Raw genomic sequence first — 27506 nt, 5'->3', positions numbered from 1 at the left:
GGTCTTTCAGCTGGACTCGGTTTTACGCTTCTCTTCTACAAGTCCTGAGTACACCATCAATATATACTTTCTGACTGATTTTAAAATGCCCAAGCTTGATCTTTATAGAATGTCATCACTGAGTCATAAAATGATAACATTTCAAGTCTGGAAAGGACCTCAGATATTGTGTGCCAACCTCCCCTCTGACAGAGGACTACATCAACACCTGGGAGGTAACCTGTCCCTGGTCACATACTCAGCAATAGTCCAGGCAGGGGTGGGAGTTTGGCACCCAGGTCTGGGTGTCCCCTGTCCCCTCTAAGGTCTTGTCAGTGGCCTCGTGGGTCAAATAAATGGGAAATCCAGCCTTTGCAAGCCAGGTGATAGAGACCTCCCTTCACTTCACAGAGCCTGAGCGTTAAAAGCTGTTTAAAACTTATTCTCAGAAGTTTGCTCAGTGAACACACTCAGTCCTCCAACACTGTGTCTACCCAAACAAGCTGCCTATTTACTTTTCAGAAGGTGATGCTGAAAGAGTAAGTTCTTTTCAAAACTACAGGTAGTTAGCAATGCTTCCCAGGTAGCTTTGACTGAGTCTGTGTATACTCGAGCCATGATCTGCATACAGAGGAGGCAGCTTCATGAATATATAAGAGATAAAAGGTTTAAACTCTTCTCTTAAACTGTTACTCTATTGTCAAGGTAGAAATCGAGTCCTGAGGGGAAAATTAATGTGAGAATTCTTAATTCTAAGTTCTCACATCACTGAGTAACTTTCCTTCCCCGTCCTCCTCCCTCCACTACTATGTCTGATTTGTGGCCAACACTAAATCCAAATGGTCCATTTTTCAAATCAATCCTGGCTCAGAGGCATAAAGGTCGACCTCGAAGAAGCAAAGTCAGTCCTGTGTGCCAAAGGGGTTGTGATATTTGTAATTCAATGATTATAACCCTTAGCCAACCTCCCATTTTCCAGCGTAGGTCTACTATTTCCTCCCTTGCGTTGTTTTGCTCTGTAAGAAGAATGCACTTTATCCAAAGACAAACTCAATGACCCTTTGCAAGTCCTGTAAGTCATATGTCATTCACAGATTTCCTAAAGGGATCATCTGTGTGTCCTAGACAAAAAAGGAAGTATTTTCCAGTTGCCTAAATGAGTATTAATGAACAGATATTCAGCAAATCTTTGGGGAGACACAAGGAAACCTCTGGGTTGAGCATGACTATCAAAGCCCCAGCAATCTGCACAGTAGGCATCTGTAAATTTCAGACTATTTCAGAGGCATAACTTTAAGTTTTGGCATCCATGAGAAATGTTTTCTATGACTCTGTTTTTCTGAAAAGTCAAAGTTCAGAAAGCCAACCCGCAAATATAAATTATATGGTGGTCCCAATCTTTTGGAAGGGGGGTCCTACAACTATGAGCGTGGTCCTACTGCAGCTAACTGCCACACAGGAGCTAGACATGCAGACACACACGTCTCGGGATCAGAGGTGGGAAGAAAAGTCGACTGGGGCTATCACCTGTGCCTTGTTCCGTGGGACTCCAGAAAATCCCGCTGAACTACTTCTAAGGTGCAAAAGCAAACTGCTGTAAGGTCATCACACGAGGTGCTGTTGGGGCTTTATAGCTCGAGTACCCGGAGTCTCTGGCAGCCATTCTGCATTCTTACATAAACGCCCCCCCCACCCCCAAATCCCGCTCTCCAACAGAAAAAGCCCTTTCAATAATGAACAGCCAGGTCTGTTCCACAGAGCACAGGAAAAACATGATAAACCGAGTCACACAGTCTTGGCTATAAACATATTCTTACACAAGATTTCTACAGCTTCATATAAACAAAACACGAGCTATTAACCACTTGCAGAACAACCACCAAAAAAAAAAAAAAAAAAAAAAAAGCACCGGGTTTCCTGCAATTATGCTGCAGTGTTTTACAGTGTAATTTTATTTATAACTGAAAAAGAGTAAATAAACAAATATATAAAAGTCCAACAGACCCCTCCCGCCACAGGCTTATTCTGCAAATTAACTTTGCAGTAATAAAATGTGTGCGAGCTGGACCCTTTCCTCGGTGCTCTGCGGCACAGGAAGCCAATGCAGGTATATGGCTGAGAAAAAACAAAGTAGGGCATTTTCCACCTTTAGCCAGGGATGTTAATTGAAAGTTGGCAAACGTTTAAAGATTTCTCTCTCCATGTTCAAGAAGGAATTAAAACCAGTTGAGCTGGGGGAAAATCAACATCTGTTACTGACTTGCACTCAGAACCACAATGAAAAACATTCATAATTAAAGCGATTTTGCTTCCCTGCTGGTTAGATCTGTAATCTTGGGTTAAAAATATAAACGCAGAGGCTCCTTATTGTCTTTGGGGCATTCTTCTTACAGCTGCTTGTAAAAAAGGTAGTTTATGCTGGGCTGCATTTTTTTCCCGTTGGAAAAACAATATCAGGAAACAGATTTGCGTAGAAAGATAGGGGATGACAGCAGAAAGCACCTACGCAATTGAGGCTGGTTTTATGAAGCTATGAAACAGTAGTCAAGAAGTGTTTTATATTTGGGAGTTAAATACACTTTACAGCTGTGTAAAAAACCAGAGCCATTTTGGGCTGAACACAAACATTCCAATGTCTACAAGGTTTACTTATGTTGAGCAAGCCGGGCAGGTTTCTATCAACTTGGAGGGATTTGTGTGTTCCACAGAATGGCGTTGAAAAGCCTTCCACATCCAGTCATTTCCCCTTCGACATGCAGAAATTCCATCAAGAAAATCCAATCTGCTCCTGTACGTGCACCCTGGCTATTGAACCAACGTCCTGATCTACCAGTAGCGTCCAGTCTCGTGCCCTCCAACCCGTCCTCCTTCCAGTGCCAGATAAACATTCTCCCAAGTAGCTACAGTCCATAATATCGCTCTTCTTTGATTGCCTTAGTTACCGCTCATATTAAAAATGCCTCCCCGCTGCCAAGTCTATTAAACACAAATTCCCTAGCCTAGCACTTAAGGCTGTTACATCTGTGTGTACGTGTCGCGAATCTAATACACCAACCAAGCTGCTGTGTGTACACCATGGTCCCCACACCATCTTCCTGCCGTCTGGCAAGGTTTGGGGGCTCGGAATCCGTAACACAACACCCACTCCGCCGTATAACCCTTACCTGCCCTCATCCCTGCAGGCCTCTCTCAAATGCTCCTCATCCCCAGGTAATTAAATATTAATTGGATTGTTCCCAAGTAGAAGGGACTGCTCCTTTCTTTGACAATTACAACACTTGATTTTAGGCTCTTAGGCTCAGGGTCTTCTAGGAGCTTTATTTACACACTTGTCTTACTCTGCAACTAGATTCTGGTCCCCTGGAGGGCAGGGATTCTTTTCTCATCTTTCATCCCCTCCCCGCGGCACTCAGAACTGGGTCTTCCAGGAAGAGCATCGGACCCAGTTCCTTGGTTGTCGATATTCTAAAGAGCTGGTGGAACATTTTCTGATTTTTTTTTTTTAAGATTTTATTTATTTATTCATGAGAGACAGAGAGAGAGAGAGAGAGAGAGAGAGAGAAGCAGAGGGAGAAGCAGGCTCCCCAGGAGCAGGGAGCCCGATGCGGGACTCGATCCCAGGACCCTGGGATCATGACCTGAGCCGAAGGCAGACGCTTAACCGTCTGAGCCACCCAGGCGCCCAACATTTTCTGATTTTTATCTGACATGCTGCTGCTAAGGTAGATGCAGATGCTTTGAATGCCACTATTGTGTGAGCTACACTCCTACTCACTTTCACCAATATAATGCGTAATTTGGTTAAACAGATTTGCCCGGCGTGGGCTCTAACTAGAAGGGTAGTCTTCATTAGTTCCTTTTCTTGGTCAGGCCAAGAGGGAATGAACTGCTGCTACCCATCAGTTAACATTGTTTTGGAAGTATCTTAAAACAGGGCCTCGCCTTGGAAGGTGCCCATGAGCCAGCTCTGGCCCCATTCGCACACCCCAGACCCGCTCGAGTAAAGGTGATGGGAAAATCCCAGGGAGGGGAGACCAGAGGGCAGAAAACTGTACACTCTTAGCAGAGCACGAGGCCTTTTTTTTTTGAGGTTTTGGAAAAGAAGTCTAGATGGTTTTCTTTCAAAGTGGTATTGGTTCAGTGCACCTCTCCCTTCCTTCACCGCCCCTTCAGGAACGAAAACCAAAAGTGCTGAGGGAGCTATGATGTTATTTCTGGCCTCAACAAGAGCGGGAAGTGCCATAAATCTCTCGAGAGAGCAGAGGCTCATGGGATTTCCAGAACCAATCCACCGATTTATGAGGATCAGATCATTCAGACAGACATCTGAGCCTTAGGTCCTTCTGAAAAACATTAGTATGTGGGAACATTCCTGTCATTTAGGAAAAGGCTATTCTTTCAGGGTTCCCTGCTTATTAGAAATATGCCTGACATCGAGGGAAAAACATCAAAGAAGTATAGCCTGAGTCAGGGCAGTCAGCAAACCTTTCCTCTAATTTTAGAATGACTTATCTGGAAAATTGCTAGTGGTTCAGCGGGCAACAATAAACAGGAGAGATGGTGTGGCATGACAGGGGTTTTGCATCTGGACAGGAATGTTGCTCAAACAGCCTTCAGGTCATCATGACTGGCCTTGGCAAATATGAAAGAGCAGTGGCTTGCAAACTAGGTCTGTGACCTGATGCTGGGCTGGCGGTGTTAGAATCACCTGGAAACTGCTAGAAGCTCCCAATTCCTGGCTCTCCCCCTCACATTTGACTAAATTTAGAGTGGATCCCAGGGATCCATATTTTTAGGATGTTCCCAGACCGGGAAAAATTGGGGAACTACTGAAATACAGTCTATCATGACAGAGGTAGTCAATGACTTAAGATCATGTCTTAGTTCTGAAAGAGAGAGTCCTTGACCGTATATTGCCCCTGAAAACCTGTCCCTGCCCCACCGTCCCCAGGAAATGGTGCCACCACCCACTCACAGCTGCTCCAGCAAGGAACCCAGGAGTCACTCCTGCCTTTCACTCTCCATCTCCTCCTGTAACTCCTGTAGGCTCTACCTCCCAACACCCCACGTCCCTCCACAGCTCCACCCTAAGCCCTGGTTCTATTGCTGCCACCTTTCCTGGAGGGTGGCAATAGATACCAACTGCCCTTTCTCCATCCTTAGCCTGTCTCCCAGCAGTCATTCATCAGTCAGAATCATCTTTTAAAAATGTAAGGCAAACCATGACATTCCCCTGTATAAAATCCTCCAGTGGCCTCCCATTATACTTTGAAAAAAGGGCCAACTCTTGCCAACTGGGCATTTTTCTCCCTCCCTATCCATCTGAACCATACACCCGCTTTCTTTTTCTTCATCTAAGAGGTACTGATTCTTAAAACTCAGAGTGAGTATCACTGCCTCCAAGAAGTCCTCCGTGACTCCTCCCTCCAAGGCTGGATTAGGTGTCCCTTCCTTCTATGTACATGCCAAGCTGGTCTCCATCAAGGAACTTAGCATCCTGTGTGGGTTTCATCATCTGTCTCTTCCCCACTTGTCTCTGGGCTACTTGAGGATGGGGGTTATGGCTTTTATCTTGGCACATATGTCTGGCCCACAGTAGGCACTCAAATGTTTGTTCTGCATATTAACAAGAATACCTCTCCTAGTTATTCCTGGAAAATAGTCATCCTAGAGGAAGAGGATGTACTGAGTACTCCTGAAGGGCACACAAATGAATCACATTTCATATTTCACATTTCCAGGGGTCACAGAGGAGAGCAACCAGGAGCGTGCTTTGGAGAAAGGCAGACCTGGGTTAAGATCCAGGCACCCAAACTTACTAACAGCGTGCCCTTGGGCAAGTTACTTAACATCTCTGACCTCTCAGTTTCCATTCAAATATAAAATGAGGATGTGAAAAATGTGCTCAGCAAAGGGCACAGCACTTTCTAGGCGTCCCCACATGGTGACTACCATTGTTATTCCTTTCTTTTTTTTTAAGTAGACTCCACACCCAGCGTGGAGCCCAACACAGCGCTTGAACTCACGATCCTGAGCTGAGATCAAAAGTCAGATGCTTAACGGACTGAGCGCCCCAGGCACTCCTAACATTCTTCTTCTCATTCCTCCAGGTGGGTGCACCACAGGCTAATTCTGATGCCCCTTGCCAAGCTGGGGTAGGGGTCAGAGGGTCCTTCTTCAACTGTTTTCATAACTATTTTATTCCATAAGTCCTATCTCCTGATCAGTTTTCCTCCTTAAGTGATCTCTATTTTAACAACATTTCTGGGGCGCCTGGTTGGCTTAGTTAGTAGAACATGCGACTCTTTCTTGATCTTAGGGCTCTACATTCGGTGTACAGATTACTTAAAAAACAAACATCATTTCTTAAAAGAAATCTACTGGCTATAGAATTCAGTCATCCGATTCCACTCTACTCAGGGGAGACTCTGACGGGCGGCTCAGGACACACCTTGCCCCTTCTGCTCTTCTCCCTCCAGTGGGCACGTTTCCACTGTCCATTGTCAATAACACTACTGTCCTTACAACTGCCCACACTTCGCTAAGTCCCTAACGCGGAAGGAACACCAGGTTAAAAGTCTGAACCCCTTCTCTCTCTCTCTCTGGGTAAGTTTTGCCAGCCTTGTTTCTTAAAACGTCAAGCATTAAACTGCTTTTATCTCACTAATTAATAATTAGCTTTGGCAAGCAAGAAAGTAAAAGGCACAGCTGGATCATTCTCAAAAATAAATTGTAATAATAAAATCCCAGATAGTGTACTAGGTTTAACATGCAAGGAGATGTGTAAATGCCAATAAAGCAGAAATCACAAGTGAGGTGTCTTTCCTTGGTTGACGGAGTCAGTGGGAGAGTTTCCATTACTCCTCCCGGACGGGGGGTCCATGCCCTGGGGCGGACGGCAGGTCTCCACAATGCGCGCTCTATACTTGAAAGCCCTTCAAGACTAGAGGCAGTCTTTTCTCCTGCTGCTTTGTAGCGTGGAAATCCCAGCTAGTGATGACTTTATGGGTTTGTACGGTCTAGACAAGAGGGTTACTCTTTGGTGAAATTGCTCCTCGGGGAGGTTACCGTAAAAATTCCCATACGACTAATCACCACTCGGAAGGGCAGGCTACCGAGAGGACGCTGGCCTTTGGCAGAGGCTGCGGTTGGAGAGCCAGTATGCCCAGCTTTATCACCGACTATGTTTATTTTCTTCCCTGTCAAAACAAGGACAGGAAAAGGGGACAAGAGCCCTAGCGAGAAAAATCAACTCAAGGTAACAAGGGAGGACAAAGAAGGAAGGCTGCCCAGAGCTCTGACAGAGAAGGCGGGGCTTTCTTGGAGAAATAGGGGAATGCCGACCCTCTTTCTGCTTTATGTTTTCTACGTAGGTTGTTTCGGCTTTCTCTGCATCTTTAGACCGTTAGAAGGGAGTGTATACAGATCTGGTGGTCTGGACTGGATATAGGGGTAAATACCTTAAACACCCAAAATACCTTCGATGTGGTGCTAAAACCCAGAGGAACGCACATCTATTTTCGCCTCAGGTTTTAAGGGACTGATAGAGGTGGGTGTTTGTACGTGCTCCTGTGATACTTGGAAGAAATCCTTTTCACCTACCCCAGGACGGAGCCAAGAGAAAATACCTGTCTAGAAAGCCTGGGCCTCTGGTTAGCCACCTCTTTGGGAGGAAAGACGGGCTTCTGGGAAGGGAACTCAAGGCCTGGACTCCTGCGGGTCACATCCAAATGCAAAACAAGTTCTAGGAGGAGATCCTCTTCTCCAGAAGCCCTTCCAGACTACGCCTGCCCAGCAGAGGGGCCTTCTCTGCCCTCTGGGCCCCTCCCTGCCCTGCTGTTACCATCTGGCATGGATACGGATTTCTCACTGGCGTCTTATTTGTTGGGACCAGTCTCTTCTCCTTCCCACTGAGTTGCTTAGGGTATAGACTGTAGCTTTTCCCACCAGGACGTCATCCTGATGGACCCAGGGATGGTCTTGCAAGCTAAGTGCTCAGTTATTCCCGAGGACGGATAATTGATCAAACAAAGGAGAGACTTCTAGGAACCCCCTCCCCCAAAAAAAGGGCAAATAGAGAAAAAGCATTTTTCTTCCTCTTTGTGGCTAAACTCTAGTAAAGGACCTTGTGCTTGTTCTGGGGATGGGAGTCTGGGAATGTTCTGGGATCTGCAGGCCCAGAAGGCATTGCATGGCTACGGTCTGCTGAGGTCTTGTGAGGGGAGAACTCTGAATCAAACACAACTGGCTACGAAAACACACTCATATTTCATAGTGGCTGGAGTGTGACAGAGACGGAAAGGACACGAGTAGGAACAGGAAGCTTGGACTCTGCTTTCACCCAATTTGGCGACATGAGCTTGAGCCTGTCATTCCACTTCTACTACAGGTGAGCCTGTAACACTGTCCTTCAAATTTTCTGACCATGATCCAGCGAAAAATAACATTTTATATCACAACACAGAACTTGACATACTCACACATGAAACTAAGTTTCCCCAGACAATGCTTACACCTACTGAGTGTGAAGCACCCTATTTTTTCTTCTTTTTCATGCTGGTGATAGCTTACAATTACAACAGCCAAGATGATGGCTGCCTATATCTGATGCTCTTTTATGCCATGTTGGCCTGCCTCCTTTGCTTTCCTCAGTCAGGAGGAGTTTGGGGCAGAAACGCACCTCCTAATTTTAAGGGTAAGAAACGACGACTTACATAATAAAACCACTGCATCACCCACGGCCACTCTCTTCCAAGAACTCCCATTCGATGAAGGAGGGAATGGAGCTGCTCTCCCATCTCTGACCATCATTTTATTATTTTTTTAAAGTTTATTTATTTAAGTAATCTCTACACCCAACATGGGGCTTGTACTCAAGATCCCGAGATCACAAGTTGCATGTTCCTCTGACCATCATTTTAAAGGGAGCAAGAAGTGGAACTGAGTCTCTTCACCCAAGCTATAGAATCTCTGTCCTTTCTCGGCAACAAGTACCAATGATTTGAGGCCTCCGCAGTTTTAAGACATTTACTTTTACCAATTCATCTTTGTCAGTCTCCCATTCTTTTGAATATACCAAAGACATTGGTACCAAACACCAAAGACTGGGAAGATGAACATGTTACAGCTAAATTGAGGTCATTCAGAGTATTTCAGAGACAGGCACTTTGAATTGTTTTCTACATAATCTTATTTTCACATCCCCTTGGGCCAAGCCAGAGGAGAAAGCAACTCTTCGAGAACCTGATCTGCCCCCGTGTGTTTACCATAGCTTCACCAGCTCTTTCTGGAGAGATTTTGAGGGACCATATTACCCGTTGTTTGACATTCAGCTAGCATCAGGGGCATGGTTCATGGTCCTGGGATGCAGTCAATTGGCCCATATGGGAATGAAGCCCAAGGCCTCAGACGCAGTAACACTGTGCTGGGGTCACCTGAACTAACTTCACGCCACAGAGTTCCAGATGGCGAGCCTCATGAACCCAGGGAAGACGGTTTACTACACAAGACTGTAAAGAACCAGCATGCAGACCTGATTCATATCTTCCTCTGTCAGTGAGAAGAACCAATGACAACTATTAATTGGGCACCTAAGTAACAATACGGTTTATTATGTTAATAAATTCAGGCCACTCAGAATGCTTTTGAGACAAGAACCTGACATTGCTCTGAAGGAGCCATAAATTGCCACCTTCTGGAAGATTACAAAAGAGGCAAAATGTTCTGAGAAAATATCCACTCACTTTTGACTGTCATCTTTCCAAAATATATAATCATATAATAGAAAATACAGACAAAGTGAACAGAAATTCTAGGAGGCTGTGAGATGCTATTTTTAAGAGTGACTGCTACCGTGAACATGAAACTCCTTTCAAGTTTAAATATAGCATAATTTATTTTCCAGTTTGCCTTCCTTGCTTGACAGAATTAAAGGGACGAAGTTCCTCACTGTGCCACATCGATAGCTTTAGCTCAAGGGCTCCCACGTGACAAAGGACGAGCTTTCTAGTCCTGGCAAATCTTCCTCTTATGATGATGCCAGGAAACAGATCTTGTGGAGAAGCAAAACAAAGAAATCCTTTTTGGAAAATTTATTACTGATTCACTTTAGGAAACACGGCTCTATAGATTATTTACACGTGTGTTAACTGGATTCTACTGAACTTTTAATTTGCTGTGTACTTGCCAAGTACCCTGTATTAATTACCAATGGTGTACGCACACTTCTGTAACGCAAGCTTATGTCGTTATCCCAGAACCTCGGATTGATTTCTGAAGAGAATTTTAAAATCCCAATGTTTATATTTGCAGTTACTTCATAATTTTAATTTTATGGTTTTAGTTTCCAAAAGGGGCTTATTCATTTCCAGGGGGAAAATAAAAACAAAAACCAACCAACCCTCCAGGCTGTGGTGCGTTGTCCACAGGTGGTGGTAGGAACCCATCTAGCCTGTTAAAACCAACTCCAGGCCAGGCCCCTCTGGCAGGTCACTTGCGACTGAGCTGCAACGTTTTAATTTTATGTTTTTAAAAGTTAATGATTTGTCAAGTTTTGTTAGTCTTAAGAAAATCATTTCCTTTAGGTACCACATAGCATATTCTAAATCACACACACATATATTACTGAAACCAAGTGGCTTTAATAATTTTTTCAAAGACTATTTCCTTTTAATGGCAGTGAAATACTGTTCATAGCATCTGAGTGCTCTGCCAAAATTAACTTTATTGAGTTGAATTTTAGGGAGACTTTTTTTTTTTCATGGGATGAAACTTTCGACATGATTATGGTCTAGAACTTCATGTAATTTTAGAAAGTAGTCATGTAAGGGGATGGTATGGGGGCCTGTTCAAAATACAGGATCATGATGTGTCCCAAAAACATCAGCCAGAATGGAGTGCCTGGCACTGGTCCTTGTGTTTGTGACTGTACAGGAGTTCAGCCTAAATAACGCCACATGGTTCTCCCTGGCGGACAAAAAGGGCAACACAGGGGCCAACGGAAAAGCACGTTGAGGTCCTTTCCACCCCTGAATTTAAGGTTCTATGCAGTTGTTTTCCTGTCAAACTTTGTGACTGGAATTTTAACTATGCAGTTACATAGCCTATAGAGAGCTTGAGAAATCTCACACAGAAAACACCTTTTTTCACTATTTGCTAAAAGAGAAATCTGCTTTACACATGTTTTTTTCTTGTTACTTGGTATTTCTTGTTATTATGGCAATTCTGAAAAATGTATCTATTTTAAAACTAAAAAGCCCCCAGACCCAGGCTGTAAAGAGACATCTTAGCTGGTTGACAGTGACAGGCACTCTCTAGCTACTTTATCTACTTTATTCAAAATTACTTAACAAGAGGAAGAACAGTTTCTCTGAGTGACTTGTTCTCAGGCCTACCTTGGCTGCCTTTTTTGCCTTTAGGGAAAAAAAAAAGTAATAATTGGGTGCCTACGTAGAAAACATAGCACATCATGGCATAGTTAAATCTCAGATTCCTATACAGTTGCCCCCAACCAACTTCAGTTTCTCAGGGATGATTTTTGATGTGTGTTTCCATGCCAAAGAGACCATGAACTGGCTAGGTTTAAACAAACAAACAACTTATTGAGTCCAGTGGAGTGTGAAACACATCTTCGTTCTGGTAAGATCAAGTCAACTCACTGCTGGTCTTATGGATATAAATTAACACCAGCAACCAGTTTTCCAAGGAGGAATGATGTAAGCTTGGTGGCTAGCTGCTAGAAACCTCTGTGTCCCTGGCACCAGAGAGGGTCCAGCAGCCTAACTTTCTCCCTTCCTGTCAAATACTGCTTTCTTTTTAGTGCATCTCCAGGCTGCACAAAGCCCTGGGACAGGAGCTGGGAGATTCTGTACCTTGACTGTCTTTTTTGCAGGAACAAATTAGCTTAATTCTTCCCCATTTTTCTGCAGATGCTTTAATGCTGTGCAGCTGGATGTGCCTGGGGATCATTTTATTCTGAAAACTAGACCCACATGGAAAAGACATTAAAATAAGTTTGTTGCCGTGATACCCATGAAGATGAAAGGGCTTCTCTGATTTTAAGATGCTGTATTTTAGATGGGAGGGAAAAGAAAAGCCTTCTTTGGAAACACAGACATTTGGCCGGGCTACAAATTCATCAGGTGTTAAATCCCCATCACCTTTGCAGTAGAGGTGTCCGGGGGACTGCTCGTCTGTTTGTTTATTCATGTTTCCAGTTTTCCAGGCTTACAATCCATTGCTCTCTTTAGCACTCCTATTTCGGCTCTGGAACTTGCTTTCAAAGGAAAGTTACTGAGAACTGTGCACTGATGGGTGCCGGCATACGAGTGAGCTCTGGATCTTGGCTTAAAGAGACTGCATTCTTTTTTTTTGGTGGGGGGGGTAGGGGGGCTGAAGGAGCACAGTGCAGTCTTCATGTGTGCTCTTTAAAATAATTTTATCTTGTGATCGCTGCTGATATTTTTTTGGCCAGTGCAGAGACCCCTGCTGGGCCAAAAAACAAGCAACTCGGGCTGAGAGCCAAAGCCTTGACACGAACTGTTTCCAGCAGGAGGAGAAATAGGACTGTCAAGACTTCTAAGATTTCTTGTGGGAATTCTTAACAGTGGACATATTATTTTTCTTGAGTTTGATTAAACACAGTTAATAGTAGAGATGAAATTTTGGTTTATAACTAAGCATACATGATTAAGCAAGGTATTGCTAAAATGGTAGGCCTCAAAGATATTTTCCTTAGAAGGTAAATTATAGATACCTCTGTCACTGCAAATATTACATCCAAAGATAAGCTGCTTTTGAGTGATTGCCCATGATAGAAACTGGGTTTATTTAGAGTTTCAGAGGATAGAACTGAGCTGCTTTAATTTTCTTCCCTGAAAAATTCTCAACATAACGAAGCACTCATCTCATGGGGAGCAAAACGTTTTGGCTGTTGGAAGATCCTGATGCTAGAATTTTCTATCAAGAATCCTTTTAGTCATTAACCAATTCTAACTGTGACCTAAAACAAAGCATTTGGCAACTAGCTCTGCTTGTTCTCTTCTTCTTTCCTCTCTTCTGCCTGCTTTATTTCTTCATCTAGTATGTATTACAATTGTTTTGACCATGCTATTGGTTCCTCAGGGCTCCTAAGCAAGCTGAGAATAAGGGATTCCACTTACTGTCAGTCTTCAATGGAGAGGAAATTCCAGAGATTTTATTACTCAAAGGACTGCATGTATTTACTTCCTTTGTTCTTAAATGGATTGTTTACAGCAGAGGAAACGCTATTTGCTCGCTCAAGCAGTGGGTGGAAGCTGTGGGCTCTTGTTCCTCATTTCTGCCCGGGCCACCAATTCTTTTTTAACTGAGGCAAGTACATCCACAGTGCAGTGCAAAGATCTCAAGGGTATAACTGAGAAGTCTAACAAATAGATCCCTTTGTGTAACCAACATCTCAATCAAGATATGGACCATATCCCACCAGAAAGTTCTCTTGTGTACACACGCCTCTCTCCGCACTCCCTGAGTCAACCACTGTTCTGACGTCTGTACGTCACAAACCACAAATTGGTTTGCCCGTACTTGAATTTCTTATGTACTTTTTTGTGTCTGCCTACTCTCACTCAGTGGGAGGTTTTTCTTTGAGATTCACCCATGTTTTTTGGTGTAACATTACTTTGTTCCTATTTATTCCTAAATCTGTATCCCACTGTATGGACAGATGACGATTTGTTTACCCATTTACCGACAAGTGAATTAACCATCTGGGGCTCTTGTGAATAAAGCTGCTCTGTGCATCCTTGTACTTGTCTTTTGTGGACATGGTTTCACTACCCTAAATTCCTGGACTGGAAGTGCCAGGCCAACTTCACTTTGGCTTTGGAGCTCTGAAGAAGCTATGCGATCTCCGCGCGTCGTGGAGGAACAGTGACATCTGATGCTCTCACCCCTCCTCAGGGCAGCTCTGAGGATGTTCTCTGCCCTTCACAGGAAGGAGGGCAGGGAGTTTCCAAGATGCTGTCGTCAAAGTTCACCTGGTCCTAAAGACCTTGAGATGACCTTTATGTGGCCCTATGACCTAGAGAGATCTTATTAGTGCAATGTGTAGTTCCACCACATCGTAAAGGGCCCTGAAAATGAAAAAGAAGCTCAAAGTGGGTGCCCCCTGCCTCCGACTGCAGTGGTGGCTGGGTCTGTGTGGCCATTTCCTTCAACAAGTGGGGGGACAGAGCTCGTAAGGAGTGTATTAAGAAACATTCAATAGTCCATTTTCGTAGTGCTTTGAATTTCCACAATTAAAAGGGCTATTATTATTACGTTTACTAAAATAACAAAACAAGATCTAAAAATCTGTGAACCGGCTAACTCTTTACTTCTACCATCCCTGGTCGTAAAGTGGTTATCTTAAATGCTCCCATATTAATAACATAGCGTCTTTTTTGTTTTCAGATAGGACCACCCCCGCCCCCCGCCCCCCGCCCCACCTTCCTTCAGAAAATGTGTCTCTGCCCAGAGCAGGTCATTAGCAAATACCACCTGTAATGCACATTCCTGGAACCAGCCTTTTCTGAGGTTAGTGCAGACCAAAAATAAACACGCACGAGCGGTCCTGGCCAGGGCTGGTGAAATACTGTCTGCCCGAAAGGGCAGGGTTCAGTTAAGAGCAAAAAGTGTTTTCTTTGTTTTGAACGTGCGATTCAGCTACTTCAAGCAGCCCTAACTAGCCGGCCTACATTGGCCGATCCCACCATTGCCAGCAGACTGTTCCTGAACATACGGGGCTTCTATACCCCTGCAGAGTCTTATGCAGAGTCGGGCCCTTCCAAAGCCAATGTCCTTTCTGAGCTGGTGGTTTCAGTAGAGACCGTGTTAACACAAGGGGATCTTGCCATCCCTCTATCTCGTTCATCTTCACAGTGAGGTAGGATTGCCTCCCACATGCAGATAAGGAAACTGAGACTTGGAAAAATTTAAGGCCAACACTCTCTCCAGCAGCAGAACCGAGATTTGAAGTCAGATCCCTCCGATGCTTAAGGCTCTCACACCTTTACTGCTACACTCCCAGAGTTTTGAAAGGTGACCCAGAAAACCCCAGATTCACTAACACCTTTTGTTAACATATCCAGGTCTGATCACTAAAATTCCCTAAGCTGACATTCGCTAATGATCATGGAGTAGAAAACTGTCTGCCCCAGGTCACTTTCCCACTGATCTCACCTCATTGCAACTCCTTTGGAATGTACGTTTGCCTTACAATATCTAAGACATTTTATGGGTGTGAATATACAGCTTGTAACTGTGCTAAAACAGCACAGAGGGAATGACGCCGTTTGTATCGCTCTTGTCTTACTAATCACCCATGCTGATAATTTAGGCCATCTGTGTTTATGTCATGTTCATTACGTGTCTGTCCTACACGTGTATGACTGGCTTCTACTAAAAGATGTAAGTTCTAATCCACAAGAGCTATGCCGTATGCTTTTCTGTACCCACAATACCTGGCACAGCACCTATACCAAAATAGATACTTAGTAAATTGTGTTGAATGAAAAGATGCCCAGTCCTGGTGCTGTGGAAAACAGTGGCTATGCCATTTGGGAACCACTTGAACTTGGGCAAGGTATCATTTAAGTAAGACTCAGTTTCTTTTGTCTTTAAAGTGGGGTTGACAATGGTGAATGTGAATGCTTTTGTGCACTATAAAGTGCACTAGAAAGGTCTAATCTATTATTATTACAGATCACCATTGATTTGATTGTTTTCTTCCAGTCAAGAAAGAGTTTTGTTTAGGAAGGTTTCTTGTAAGTTGTGTAGTTACGGAAAAGTAATTGAAATACTACTTCGTTGTTGCCATCCTTACTCTACCAACACTTTGAGAGGTGAGAGGAGATGAAAAACAAGTAGCCACATAAGATGGTGGGGAAGGAAGCAGAACTAGCCTCAAGATTGGAGCATGACCCTCAGGAAGCAGCACAGAGGTTTTTACGAGTCAATCAAAAAAGAAGATGAAAGAACAATGATTAGACCAAATTAGAATATAAACAAACGAGCAAAAAAACCATGGGCCAGGAAAGGGTGTGTTAGTGACCCTGAACGTAATGCAGGCCAGATAATACAGCAACATCTTGTCATTCTCCAGCAACAAGATGGCACCTTTATATGAAAAGGGAAATGTAAATCGATGCCATTTTCTTAATAGGAAGATTTTGGGGAATGTTTCTTCGGCATGGTCTCTATACTCAACTCTTTAGGGCAGAACCTGTGAGAAAGACCAAACTATGGCTTCAGGCATTCATAAGTAGGTCACAAAATTCAGTCACGCTGAAATATTTTGCTTTTCTTTTCTCGTTTTCCACCATGAAACAGAATAGGATTTCTCTCTTTGAGGTTTTTCCTTCTATTTCCTCCTTCTCCTTGGGTGGGTGAGGGGAGGTATGTTAGTTTAGACCTCACCTTAGTTATCTTTCTCTGAGATTTTCTGCTTCTATTAAGCCTACTTAAGTTTATTTTGTCTTCTAAAAATAAAGGCATGGCAGGGGTGGGGAGAGTCCACCTCAACTCCATTTAAATAGTTTCTAAATGTTAAGTAAAATTTTATCAGTCTATATTGCAGTGTAATTTCCATCCTGAGAGAAAAATTAATACTTTTTAAAAAGACCTGCTGTGGATCAGGAACTCCTGGAAATTTTAAAATCTTATAACCTGAACAGCTTATTGCAAAAGCCATAAAGGAGTGTTAAGGGTCTACCGTTAAGGCCAACTAGCAGGAGACACAGAAATATGAAGTAAAATAACACAACATAAAAACACAAATTATGCATTAATAGATATTATCTGTGACTTCACACTCATTATAGGGAGCCTAAACAAGAAAACAAAAAAATTGGTTTAATTTCCTTGGGTGCCTTTCTCTGGTTTAATATTTGAATCCGCCCCCCCCCCCCCAGAGTGGGCCAAAATATATATACAAATATTTTCCAGGAGAGACTATGCAATGCTGTTATAACCAGAAATCCAGCCAACTCTTTCCATGGCTTCTCCATTAAGACATAAGCAAGCATCTGTCCAGTCCCATTGGACCCATCTCTGGAGTCTTAGCAGGCAAGGTGGAAATATGTTAACCCAAGCAAGAAAACACACGGCTATGACAACTAGACTGATCACATTTTAAAAGAGAGCTTTCCCAACTTGGGCTATAGGTTAGAATGATCTAGTTTGAGGCAGCTTTTAAAAACTCCTAGTACCGAAGCCCCACCCACATAATGAATCAGAGTTTCAGGGATGGAACCCAAGCAAAAAGTGGCTTAAAAATCCTCCAGGTTTGGGTGGGTGGGGGTGGGGTGCCTGGGTGGCTCAATCAGTAAAACATGTGACTCTTGATCTCAGGGTTGTGAGTTTGAGCCCCATGTATGGCATAGAGTTTACGTAAAATTAAAAAAAAAAAAATTACAAAAATCTTCCAGGTGATTTTGATGGAGAGTCACTGTTTTAAGAGATTCAGTGGCAAATATGGGGGTGGGGGTCGGGGTGGGGGGAGAAATTACTTTCTTAACTAATTTACAGACACTGATAACCAATACAATCTGCAAAAGCTATAACCTTTAGGATGACCTTCTTCCTCCTCCAGAAAAGATAATTAAATTAATTTGAAGAAAATAAATTCATTAAACTCTTTTTTGGAGGGTAGGGGGCCATCAATAATCCTGCTTATATCTTCCCGTTATATGCACTAAACAGTTGTAGTTATAAAAGTAAAACAGACTCATCTTAGTAAATGGGAAAAGAGAAAGGAGAAAATAACACCCATTTTCCTATCATATTAAGATAACCACAGTTAACTTTTTTAGAGTAAAAAATAAATTGGGATCATGCTGCACATGTGGTTTTGTAACCCAATAATGTGAAAACCTTTCCGTGCCATTACCTAGTCACCTAAACATCGCTGTGAATGACTGCAAAGCAATCCATTGTTTGAAACGGCCATTATTTATTGGTGACTGAGGTTTGCTTTAGGTTTATTCACAGACACAATTAGGACCGTGATCCCTTGAATGACAAAGTAAGATTAATCTGATAACTACTGAAAGGTTTGGGGCACCTGGGTGGCTCAGTCGGTTAAGCGTCTGCCTTTGGCTCAGGTCATGATCCCAGGGTTCTGGGATCGAGTCCCGCATCGGGCTCCCTGCTCAGCAGAGAGCCTGCTTCTCCCTCTCCCTCTGCCTGCCACTCTGCCTACTTGTGCTCTCTCTTTCTCTGTCAAATAAATAAATAAAATCTTAAAAAAAAAAAAAAAAAACTACTGAAAGGTTAAACCACTGGTATAATGGTAAAGAGAGCGGGTGTGGTGGGGGTGGGGTGCTGATAGGTAGCATTTGCTAATTTGATTGGTGTAAATAGTCCCACCATGGCCAATTTCAAGATGATCCTTCTAACAATGGGTTTGCAAACCTGAATATTTAACAACTGGCTCTCTGGAATCAGTTCCAGCTCATTCTTAAAGAAAACCCATGCTAAACCAAAGTGGTTAGTTCTCTACTATTTGAATGGTAGAATGGGAGTTCTGTGAATGAAAGTGAACCACAGGAGACGCCTGAGTGGCTCAGTCGGTTAAGCGGCTGCCTTCAGCTCAGGTCATGATCCCAGGGTCCTGGGATCGAGTCCCACATCGGGCTCCTTGCTCGGCGGGGAGCCTGCTTCTCCCTCTGCCTGCCTCTCCCCCTGCTTGTGTTCTGTCTCGCTCTCTCTCTGACAAATAAATAAATAAAATCTTTAAAAAAAAAAAAAGAAAGTGAACCACAGTTCCAGTTATCTTAACATGCTGTTGTATTTTGGGATTGGAACTGTCAAGCTGGTAACTGGAGCAGCTAGATGGCTGAAGGTCTAATAAGAGTTTTCTAAAAGGTCTTAGTGTGGAAGTGCAAGTACACTGGAAAGACCACATTTTTTGAATAGACAGACATGGGGCTTTGTTAAGTTAACCTTATTAAAGCCTCTATTTCTTTAACCTGCATATGGGAATAATAATGTCTCAGTCGAGCTGGTGTTGGGATTAAAAACATCATACATCAAATATACAGTAAGAATATAATAAACGCTCTACAAATGTTAGTTGTCTTTCCCCCTTAATAATTATTACCTCTAAGGAAATAGGTATGAATTCTTTTGACACTTTATTTGCAGGGAATTTAATGAAGTTGATCTTTAAATTACGTATCTTTATGATTTAAACCAGGGGTTGGCAAAATATGGCCTGTGAGCCCAAAACTGGCCTTTTTCTTTTTTTTTAAGATTTTATTTATTTATTTGATATATAGACAGAGACAGCGTGAGAGGTAACACAAGCAGGCGGAGTGGGAGAGGGAGAAGCAGGCTTCCCACTGAGCAGGACCCTGGGATCATGACCGGAGCCGAAGGCAGACGCTTAATGACTGAGCCACCCAGGCGCCCCAAAACTGGCCCGGTTTTATAAATAAAGTTTTACAAAAACTTCTAGTTTTGAAGGAACACACCATGCCCATTCATTTATAGAGTTCTACGGCCACTGTTATGCTACAAGGCAGGACTGAGCTGCTGGAACGGAGACCACAGGGCCTAGAAAGCACGAAATATTTACTGTTTGGTCCTTTACAGAAAAGGTTTGCTAACTCATGATTTAAGCCATTCTAACTTTCCTTAAGTGAATACTTTCTTTTATATTTACATATACCTAGAGAGATATATATATTCAAAAAAACAAAACAACTTAGGATAGAAAATGAAAAAGATGAGGTAAGAAGATTCTCCTAGGATTTAGAAATTGCAAAATAAATATTAGGTCGAAGAATACCTGAGAAATACTTGAAACTCCAGGATAAAGCTGAGCTCTAATTCAGTCAAGACAGTATATTTTAAAGACTATTTTATAAATGAGATTTTCTACAAGAGGGACTATTACTTCTGGACCTGGAATACACCTTAAATGTGGAACTTGGAAGAGTGAATTCAGGAGGCAGAAACTTGGAATATTATTTATAACTTGGCAATGAAAGTGAACGAAGAAACCACATTAGTCAGGCAAAATAAGCTGATCTCTCTAACTACAGGTAAAATAACATTTCAAACATTGAAAAATGTACACAATCAAAACTGTACAGGGTAGAGGTTTAAGCAACCGTTTCCCCTAATTTTTGATGTTTACATGGAACGTTCTTCAAGCAGCAAATAAGTTACCAATGATCTTGACAGACTGAAATGATACATCTTTACCACAACATAAATTAATTCTCTCAGTGGGAAATTGTTAAAATAGGCAAGGTGTCAGAAAGATTTCTTTATGTCTGAGGGAAAGGAAATGATTCCATTTCTTCCAAACGTTCTTACATGAGAAATAATAAACTCTCACTTTTAAACTATTTTCATGGGGTTCTATGGCACCCATTACTAATTGGGGCAGTCATGGTTATCTGGTGTTGGCCACGAGTCACTCCACATTAAGTCAGGTATAAAACACTCTCCGGTATAAAACTGCCCCCATAATTCATATTATATATGAATAAATAGTCATAGAAATATCCAGAAAAGCGGAGCACAGAGTTATACTAGGTTCTCACAGCATTCCTTAGATTTACATAGCAAATATTACACAAAGATCCTGGAAAGTAAATCTTCACAGAATAAAATATAAGGGAAATATGGTGACCTATGTAAAGGAATGGACAAATGCCCGCCACAAATGAGCCAATTCATCCTCTACAGGAGGGTGACGCTGATTCTGTTCCTGAAGCAACTAGTTGAAAATTCCAGACCACAGAGATGAACATTTATTGAATGCTGGGGGATACACAAGCTCTCACACTTAACTCACACAAGAACCTAGATAGTGGGTATTATTAGTGATGTGTAAAGGGAGAAGTACAGATAGGAACTCTGATCCGTCTGTCTCGCACGCCTGTCCTATCTTCGAAATGCCTAATCGTGATAAAACACAGGGTGTCTTATCAGCCATGAGTCTCCCAAACTGCCCTTAGAAAGGAGGTCCCATAATCAGAGTCAACTAAGTTTGGGAAACTTACTAAATCCTTCCCTTGGAGAATAACAAGGCCTGCATTAAAGAAATCAGTGTACTTTGGTCTAACCCATCCCTTTCCCTATCTTATTAGGAAATGCCTTTCCCTCCAACTACTATTTTGTGAAGTAAATATTCTGAAACACAATTTGAGAAATACTACTGTAGTCACCTCCCTTGATAGGAGATGGCTGAAAGAGAGAGCTGCAAACTGTCAGAGAAAAATCAACTTTTTAGCCACAGTCAAGGGGGTGATGCTACAGAGATGATGGTGTGATTCTAGGTGGCTTCTCTTTGCTCTCAGGATCAACCCAGAGTGCCCTGGTCCCCGCCGAATGCCCTGGCCTCGCCTCACACGGGTCAGCTGGCCTCTTTCAGTACCTGGGACCTGCCAGGCTCCTCCTCACAGAGCTTCTGCAAAATGTTCCCTGGCGGGACGTTCCTCCTTTCCCTCTTTACCTACTTGAGTCCTACTTATCTTTCAGGGAAAGCCTTTCCTGAATGTCTGTCGGGATGCTCTCATATCACTGAGTTCTATATAGCACTTGTCATGGTTAAGGTTATATTTATTTACTGCCTGTTTAAACTCCGATTGTGGGGCAGGGAAATATATTCCCTGCCTCTTGGATGGGAAAAAGAAGAGGAGGGATCTTTCCAGCCTCCTTTGACTGTCCTTACTCATTCCTGCCCATGGAGGAGCAACTACTTAGTGGCTCTCTGAACTGGGGAGAAGGGGTTGTGCATGCTCCTCTCAGGGCGCAGGGTGTACTCGGGTCTGCTCGGCCTCCGTGTAAAAGGGCGGTTTGGGAAATAAGTTGAATTCAGGGAAGACATACTAAGAGAAGCCCAAAGGTTATGGATCCAAGTTCCGTTCTGCAGTTTGGCTTTAGTCACTAATAAAGTTGATTTTGATCTTTCCTCTGGCTGTTGTTTAATTTTTCAGTTGCTTCTACATCTGGGAGGGGAAGACAAGAATGTGCTTGTTGGCCCCCTACAATACCAACGTCTCCCACTAGGCCTAACCTCCTTCGGGAGGGGGATGAGGTCTCCTTTGGCTCACTATGGTAGCTTGGTGCCCGCCACACAGGAGGCACTCGGAATTTTTTTTTTAACATTCATTATGGAAAATGTTTAAAATAAGCAAAATAGGGAGAACGGTCTAACGAACCCCGGTGTACCCATCACCCAGCACCAACAATAATCAACACATGGCAATCTTGTTTCATCCACTCTTCTACCTGACTGAAGCAAATCCACTTCAGGCATTACGGATGGCAAAGGCTCAAAAAAATACCTATAAAACCATTATCACATACAGACTATACACAACAATTAATATTTCTTCAGTGATGGAGGACTAATCAACAAACTCACAGAGACCAGTAAAGGGTCTGAATTGTCGCCGGTCCCCGGCCCCTTTCTGCCCCCGGCTTACCACACACGGCACGCACGCGCACGCTGCTCCCCAGCAACTATCCCCCTGCACCCCTGTCCAGACGGTAGGGCCGAGCCACTCACCGGTGGGGGTGCTGCTGCGGAACGAAGAGGAGGGGGTGATGGGCGGGGTCACGGGGGGAGTGAGGCTTCCACTGCTGTGGCGTGGCGGAGTGGACACATTCCCTCGAGACACTGAGCTGGACAAGGTCAGCGAGAGCTTCGGCTGAATCTTCTTCTTTAGGGACTCCTGCTCTCGGCGGGCAGCATCTGTCATGAATCTGAAGCAACAACGGGAGGTGAGTAACTGGGCCCATCTCTGGAGCATGAGGAATGACGACAGCTCCCCCAAGTTTGACAGACGCCCCACCCTGGGAAAAGGGGCTTGTTCACAGTCTCAAAGACTTACAACAGATTCCCTTTTCCTATGGGATGAAATAATCTTCCAGCTCACTGTCTTCAGGTTCCTCACGGGTAGGCCCCATTTCTCTCTGAGGCAAACCCTCGGAAACTTGTACACACAGACTATGTCTACACCTGCTGCAGTGCCTTGGGTTAGAAGGCTTCCTCTCTCTCAGAAGGCCCTCTCTTTTCTTTCAACTCATAGAAAGCCCACCCAGTCTCCAAGTTCCCCAGCACTTCCAGGTGGAAAGGGCCTCCTTTATTGGTGGGTGGGCAGGATTTATTGTTCGTACTACTTCGCTGCCACTCTACATATGCAGCCTCCTGAAAACGGATTCTTTTTTTGTCCTACTCCAGATCCTCAAGTTGTTATTTGGATTTTTAAAATTTTTCTTGGCAGACTGAAGGTCCTCTCTCCCTAACTGTTAGCTGAAAGGAAAGGACAGAAGTCCCCATAATTGCGGCTAGCACGCTGCCAAGTCCATCTCAATTAACATTTAGAGAATGAGTAAATCTGCCCAAGCAGATTCTAGAAGAGAGCAGTACAAGGAGGAAGATGACTGCTACAGACCCATTTATGTTGTGATTTTATTACCCATAAAGGGAAAGGCGACTTTTCCTGATCATTTCACTTTGGAAACTTCAAAGTTATCCCTTCCACACTTCTCTTATGTTAGTAACATTCAAACCATTCTTTTCTCACTGTATAACATTTCATAAATTCGGGCGCCTGGGTGGCTCAGTTGGTTAGGCGACTGCCTTCGGCTCAGGTCATGATCCTGGAGTCCCTGGATCGAGTCCCGCGTCGGGCTCCCTGCTCGGCGGGGAGCCTGCTTCTCCCTCTGACCCTCCCCCCTCTCATGTGCTCTCTGTCTCTCTCATTCTCTCTGTCTCAAATAAATAAATAAAATCTTTAAAAAAAACATTTCATAAATTCATGTAATACAAGATTCAAAACAATCTATGGCATATCTCTCATCTAAAGAACAAATTTTTTTTGGACATCATACAACTTTTTTTTTTTAAAGTAGTTTCCCTGCCCAACATGGGGCTTGAACTCACAACCCTGAGATCAAGAGTTGCATGTTCTACCGAAGGAGCCAGCCAGGCGCCAGCAAACTTTTTTTTGTATTATTGGCAGGCAGGCTTTGTCAGCTGCATTTCTGAAAACTGCAGCAGAAAGCCTAGCGAACAGAGTGCATGAAAGCATTTAGGGAATGAAACAGGCACTGTGGTTGAAACTCACTGCCTTGGCTAAGAGGACATAACCATGGCCTTGCTCAAGTCTTCCCTGTACCCAACCCCCCATCGTTACATTCTATTTTAATACAATTCATCATTAACTCCATTTGACTTAAAGTGGTATTAAGACCCAACACCTTTCACATTCTGTCTAAAAAATTTCTTAGTATTTGTCTTCATTATGCTAAGAAGTTTTAGAAGTCAACAGATAGTTCCAATGCCTGGTAAAAAACTTAGCCAATCAAATACCCAATGAAACAATATTACAGTATTGTTACAATGTCTTAAAATGTCTACTCTTATACTTGGAACATGGATGGCACATTTCTTGAATGGCTTCTGCAATACAATCTAGATATATAATAAACCAGATTTTTATGAAGAACTGAATAATAAAGCTACATGCTTTGCCTTGAGCTCTTAGGTTTTGTGCTACAAGATGGTGAAGGCTTATTTATATTTTTATTTTTTATTTTTATTTTTTTTAAAGATTTTATTTATTTGACAGAGAGAGACAGTGAGAGCAGGAACACAAGCAGGGGGAGTGGGAAAGGGAGAAGCAGGCCTCCCGCTGAGCAGGGAGCCCAATGTGGGACTCGATCCCGGGACCCCAGGATCATGACCTGAGCCGAAGGCAGACGCTTAACGACTGAGCCACCCAGGAGCCCTATTTTTATTTTTTTTAAAGATTTTATTTATTCATTTGACAGAGAGACACAGTGAGAGAGGGAAAACAAGCAGGGGGAGTGGGAGAGGGAGAAGCAGGCCTCCTGTCGAGCATGGAGCCTGACACGGGGCTCAATCCCAGGACCCTGGGATCATGACCTGAGCTGAAGGCAGCCGCTCAACCGAGCCACCCAGGCACCCCAATGGTGAAGGTTTAAAAAGAATAAAGGAACACCACCACAAAACAGAATTGTTTGCACCTGGTAGCCAGGTACTCATTTACTTTCAGATGCAAAGTTGGCTCTACTGTTCTTAAAACTGTTTTCCACCCCCCGCCCCATAAACTTCTACTCAAAATATGGACTCTCAGAGAAAAGCAAAGAACTAGTGCTTTCTTCTATCATTCTAAGTAGAATTACTAACTAGCACAGTGTCAAGCTTCTCCAACTGGGGTACATGGTAGGTGGGGAGTGGGCAAAACCACAGGATAGACATACTGCTTCTTCCAGAAAGACCAATGGTTCTCAATGTAGGTAATTCAAGTCAGTTTTTTGTTTTGTTTTGTTTTTAAAGTAAGCTCTATGCCCAGCGTGGGGCTCGACTCACAACCCTGAGATCAGGAGTTGCATGCTCTATTGACTGAGCCAGCCAGGCGTCCCTCAAGTCAGTTTTTTAAATGGTAAAAGAAGGCAGATACTCTATGGAGTAGAACATAAAATGTGCATCTTGCACCTTAGTGAAGAGTATGGGACTTGGAGCCAGGCAGACTGGGGAATTTGATCTTTGGTTAAGCTCAGGTAATCTGCTAAAATGGTATGTTAGCTATGCTAACAGTCAACACTCCCTAAGATCACACTGACCCCTGACTGGTAAATCGCTTCTGGACTTGGAAGAGTAAGAAACCATTTATACAAACTGGATAGGAAGTCAGAGCCTGGACTTCCTGAGTGGTGATCTTGTACCTAGGTATGTCCAAGCGGGGAACCGAGGAGTATGCCTGTGGAGTGTTACAGGACCTCTGACCCCTCATCTACCAGGGCAGCTCTCACCTTTGCCTGCGGGGCATCTTGTCTACCTTATACCAGTGAGGACTCCACAGAAGGCATGATGCTGCCCTGCTGGCAAGCTGTGGCTCTGCCCACTATTCCTCTGACGAGACCCAGTGCCCACCGTGGCTTCTGGTCATCTTGTGAGTCTGAATGTTTGTGATCAAAGAAAATCACCCATTGATGGACAGGATAGTGCTGACTTCAGAGGACGGTTCTAAAGATTAAATGAGGGAGTAGTGCTTGGGTGGCTCAGTCGGTTAAGCGTCTGCCTTCGGCTCGGGTCATGATCCCAGGGTCCTGGAATGGAGCCCCGCATTGGGCTCCCTGCTCCGTGGGAAGCCTGCTTCTCCCTCTCCTACTCCCCCTGCTTGTGTTCCCTCTCTCACTGTGTCTCTCTCTGTCAAATAAACAGAATCTTAAAAAAAAAAAAATAGCTCATGCCATTTATTGTAAAATACTCTCCTACAGCTCAGATATAAAACAACAACCATAAGAAACCACAACAACGTGCCCACACATCCCCTACCTTCACCCCAACAGGAGTTTGGTCAGCTATGGATAACAATCTATTTTAGGTTTATATCTGCTAAGTCCTTTCTAGAAGTGAGAACGAGACATCATGTTAAAAGCATTAAACATGAAACTCATAAAGCACTTCTGCCAACGTTCCTCTCCCTCCACCCTCCCTCCTCCTCTCTTGGATTGCTGGTTGTGAACTTGCTCACAGCTCAACTCGTAAATCAGGGCAACCCTGCCATACCAACATACACAGCTGCATGATTTATTCCCGGGGACCACACACACACACACACACACACACACCCCACGGGTACACACCTCGGGAGTGGTGATTACAATTCACCAGCTTCTCACTGGCAATACTGCCCAGCTCTTCCTCTTTCACTTATCAACCATGACTTTACCTATTTTTTGATACCTATTAAACCCCAAAGTTTTAAAGCAATGTTCCACCAATACAGCTCTTTGACAAAAGATGGGCAGATTCCCAATGGCAAGGCATCCCTTGGGGAGCCAAGTTTATAGAGAACCTGATGCGACAGAGGAAGGCTGTGAGTACAGCCAAGAGCGGGAGACTCGAGTGGTTGGGCTTTGACCAGAAAGGCAGGTAAATCTACTTCCCACCTTGAAGGCAGCTGCACTGTGACACATCCTTGAAGGACCACAGCCCCGATCTTTCCATCGTCTCTAGTGGAAATGTCCCCCCGTATTCCCACGGCTGAGAGGGAAGTCAGGCTTGGGAAGCCACATCGCCCTGCGGTCTGCGTTTTTCTTGATGTGTTTTGACACGATGGGTCATCTTTTCTGAAGCCCTCAGTAATAGCAGCCAACATGGGGGCGCTTCAGAGCTGGAAGAAACCCAGGTAAGACAGATCGCCTAGTCTAATCCCCTCATTTCTCACATTAACTGGGAACTGAAGCGGAGCGGCCTGTGCAAGGTCACTTTGCTGGCGGGGGGCAGAACTGGCATGAGAGAACTTCAGCCTCAGGGCTGCACCCAATGCTCCCAGCTCTGCCATGGGCATGTCAAAGACCTCGGAGCTTTCTTGCTTTTGCTTCAGAGTCCTGGTCTTCAAGGTTGAAAGGGCTCAAGGACCCAGAGCTTAGGGCGTGGGGCAATGTAGAGGGAACCCCTCTGGGGGTTTATATGTTGGAAGTGGGGTGGGTTGGGAGACAGGAGGCCTCATTCT

At 43.8% G+C, this 27506-nt stretch overlaps 1 protein-coding gene across 3 annotated transcripts in view; it reads right to left on the bottom strand.

Annotated features, from left to right (window-relative positions):
• The window catches only part of JAZF1 (JAZF zinc finger 1), a 327155-nt gene that overhangs the window by 28190 nt on the left and 271459 nt on the right, over nt 1-27506 (bottom strand). For all 3 annotated transcript variants that reach the window (XM_064575123.1, XM_045864516.3, XM_064575124.1), the window contains one exon: nt 22523-22719. In XM_064575123.1, the coding sequence (XP_064431193.1) occupies nt 22523-22719 (197 nt within the window). The remainder of the gene's footprint in view (nt 1-22522; nt 22720-27506) is intronic.

The sequence above is a fragment of the Mirounga angustirostris genome, unplaced genomic scaffold (assembly GCF_029215605.1).
Source record: "Mirounga angustirostris isolate CCGP_5_RB_7025 unplaced genomic scaffold, mMirAng1.0.hap1 SCAF_12, whole genome shotgun sequence".
NCBI classification, from domain to species: Eukaryota; Metazoa; Chordata; class Mammalia; order Carnivora; family Phocidae; genus Mirounga; species Mirounga angustirostris.
This window is presented reverse-complemented; position numbering and strand designations above follow the sequence as displayed.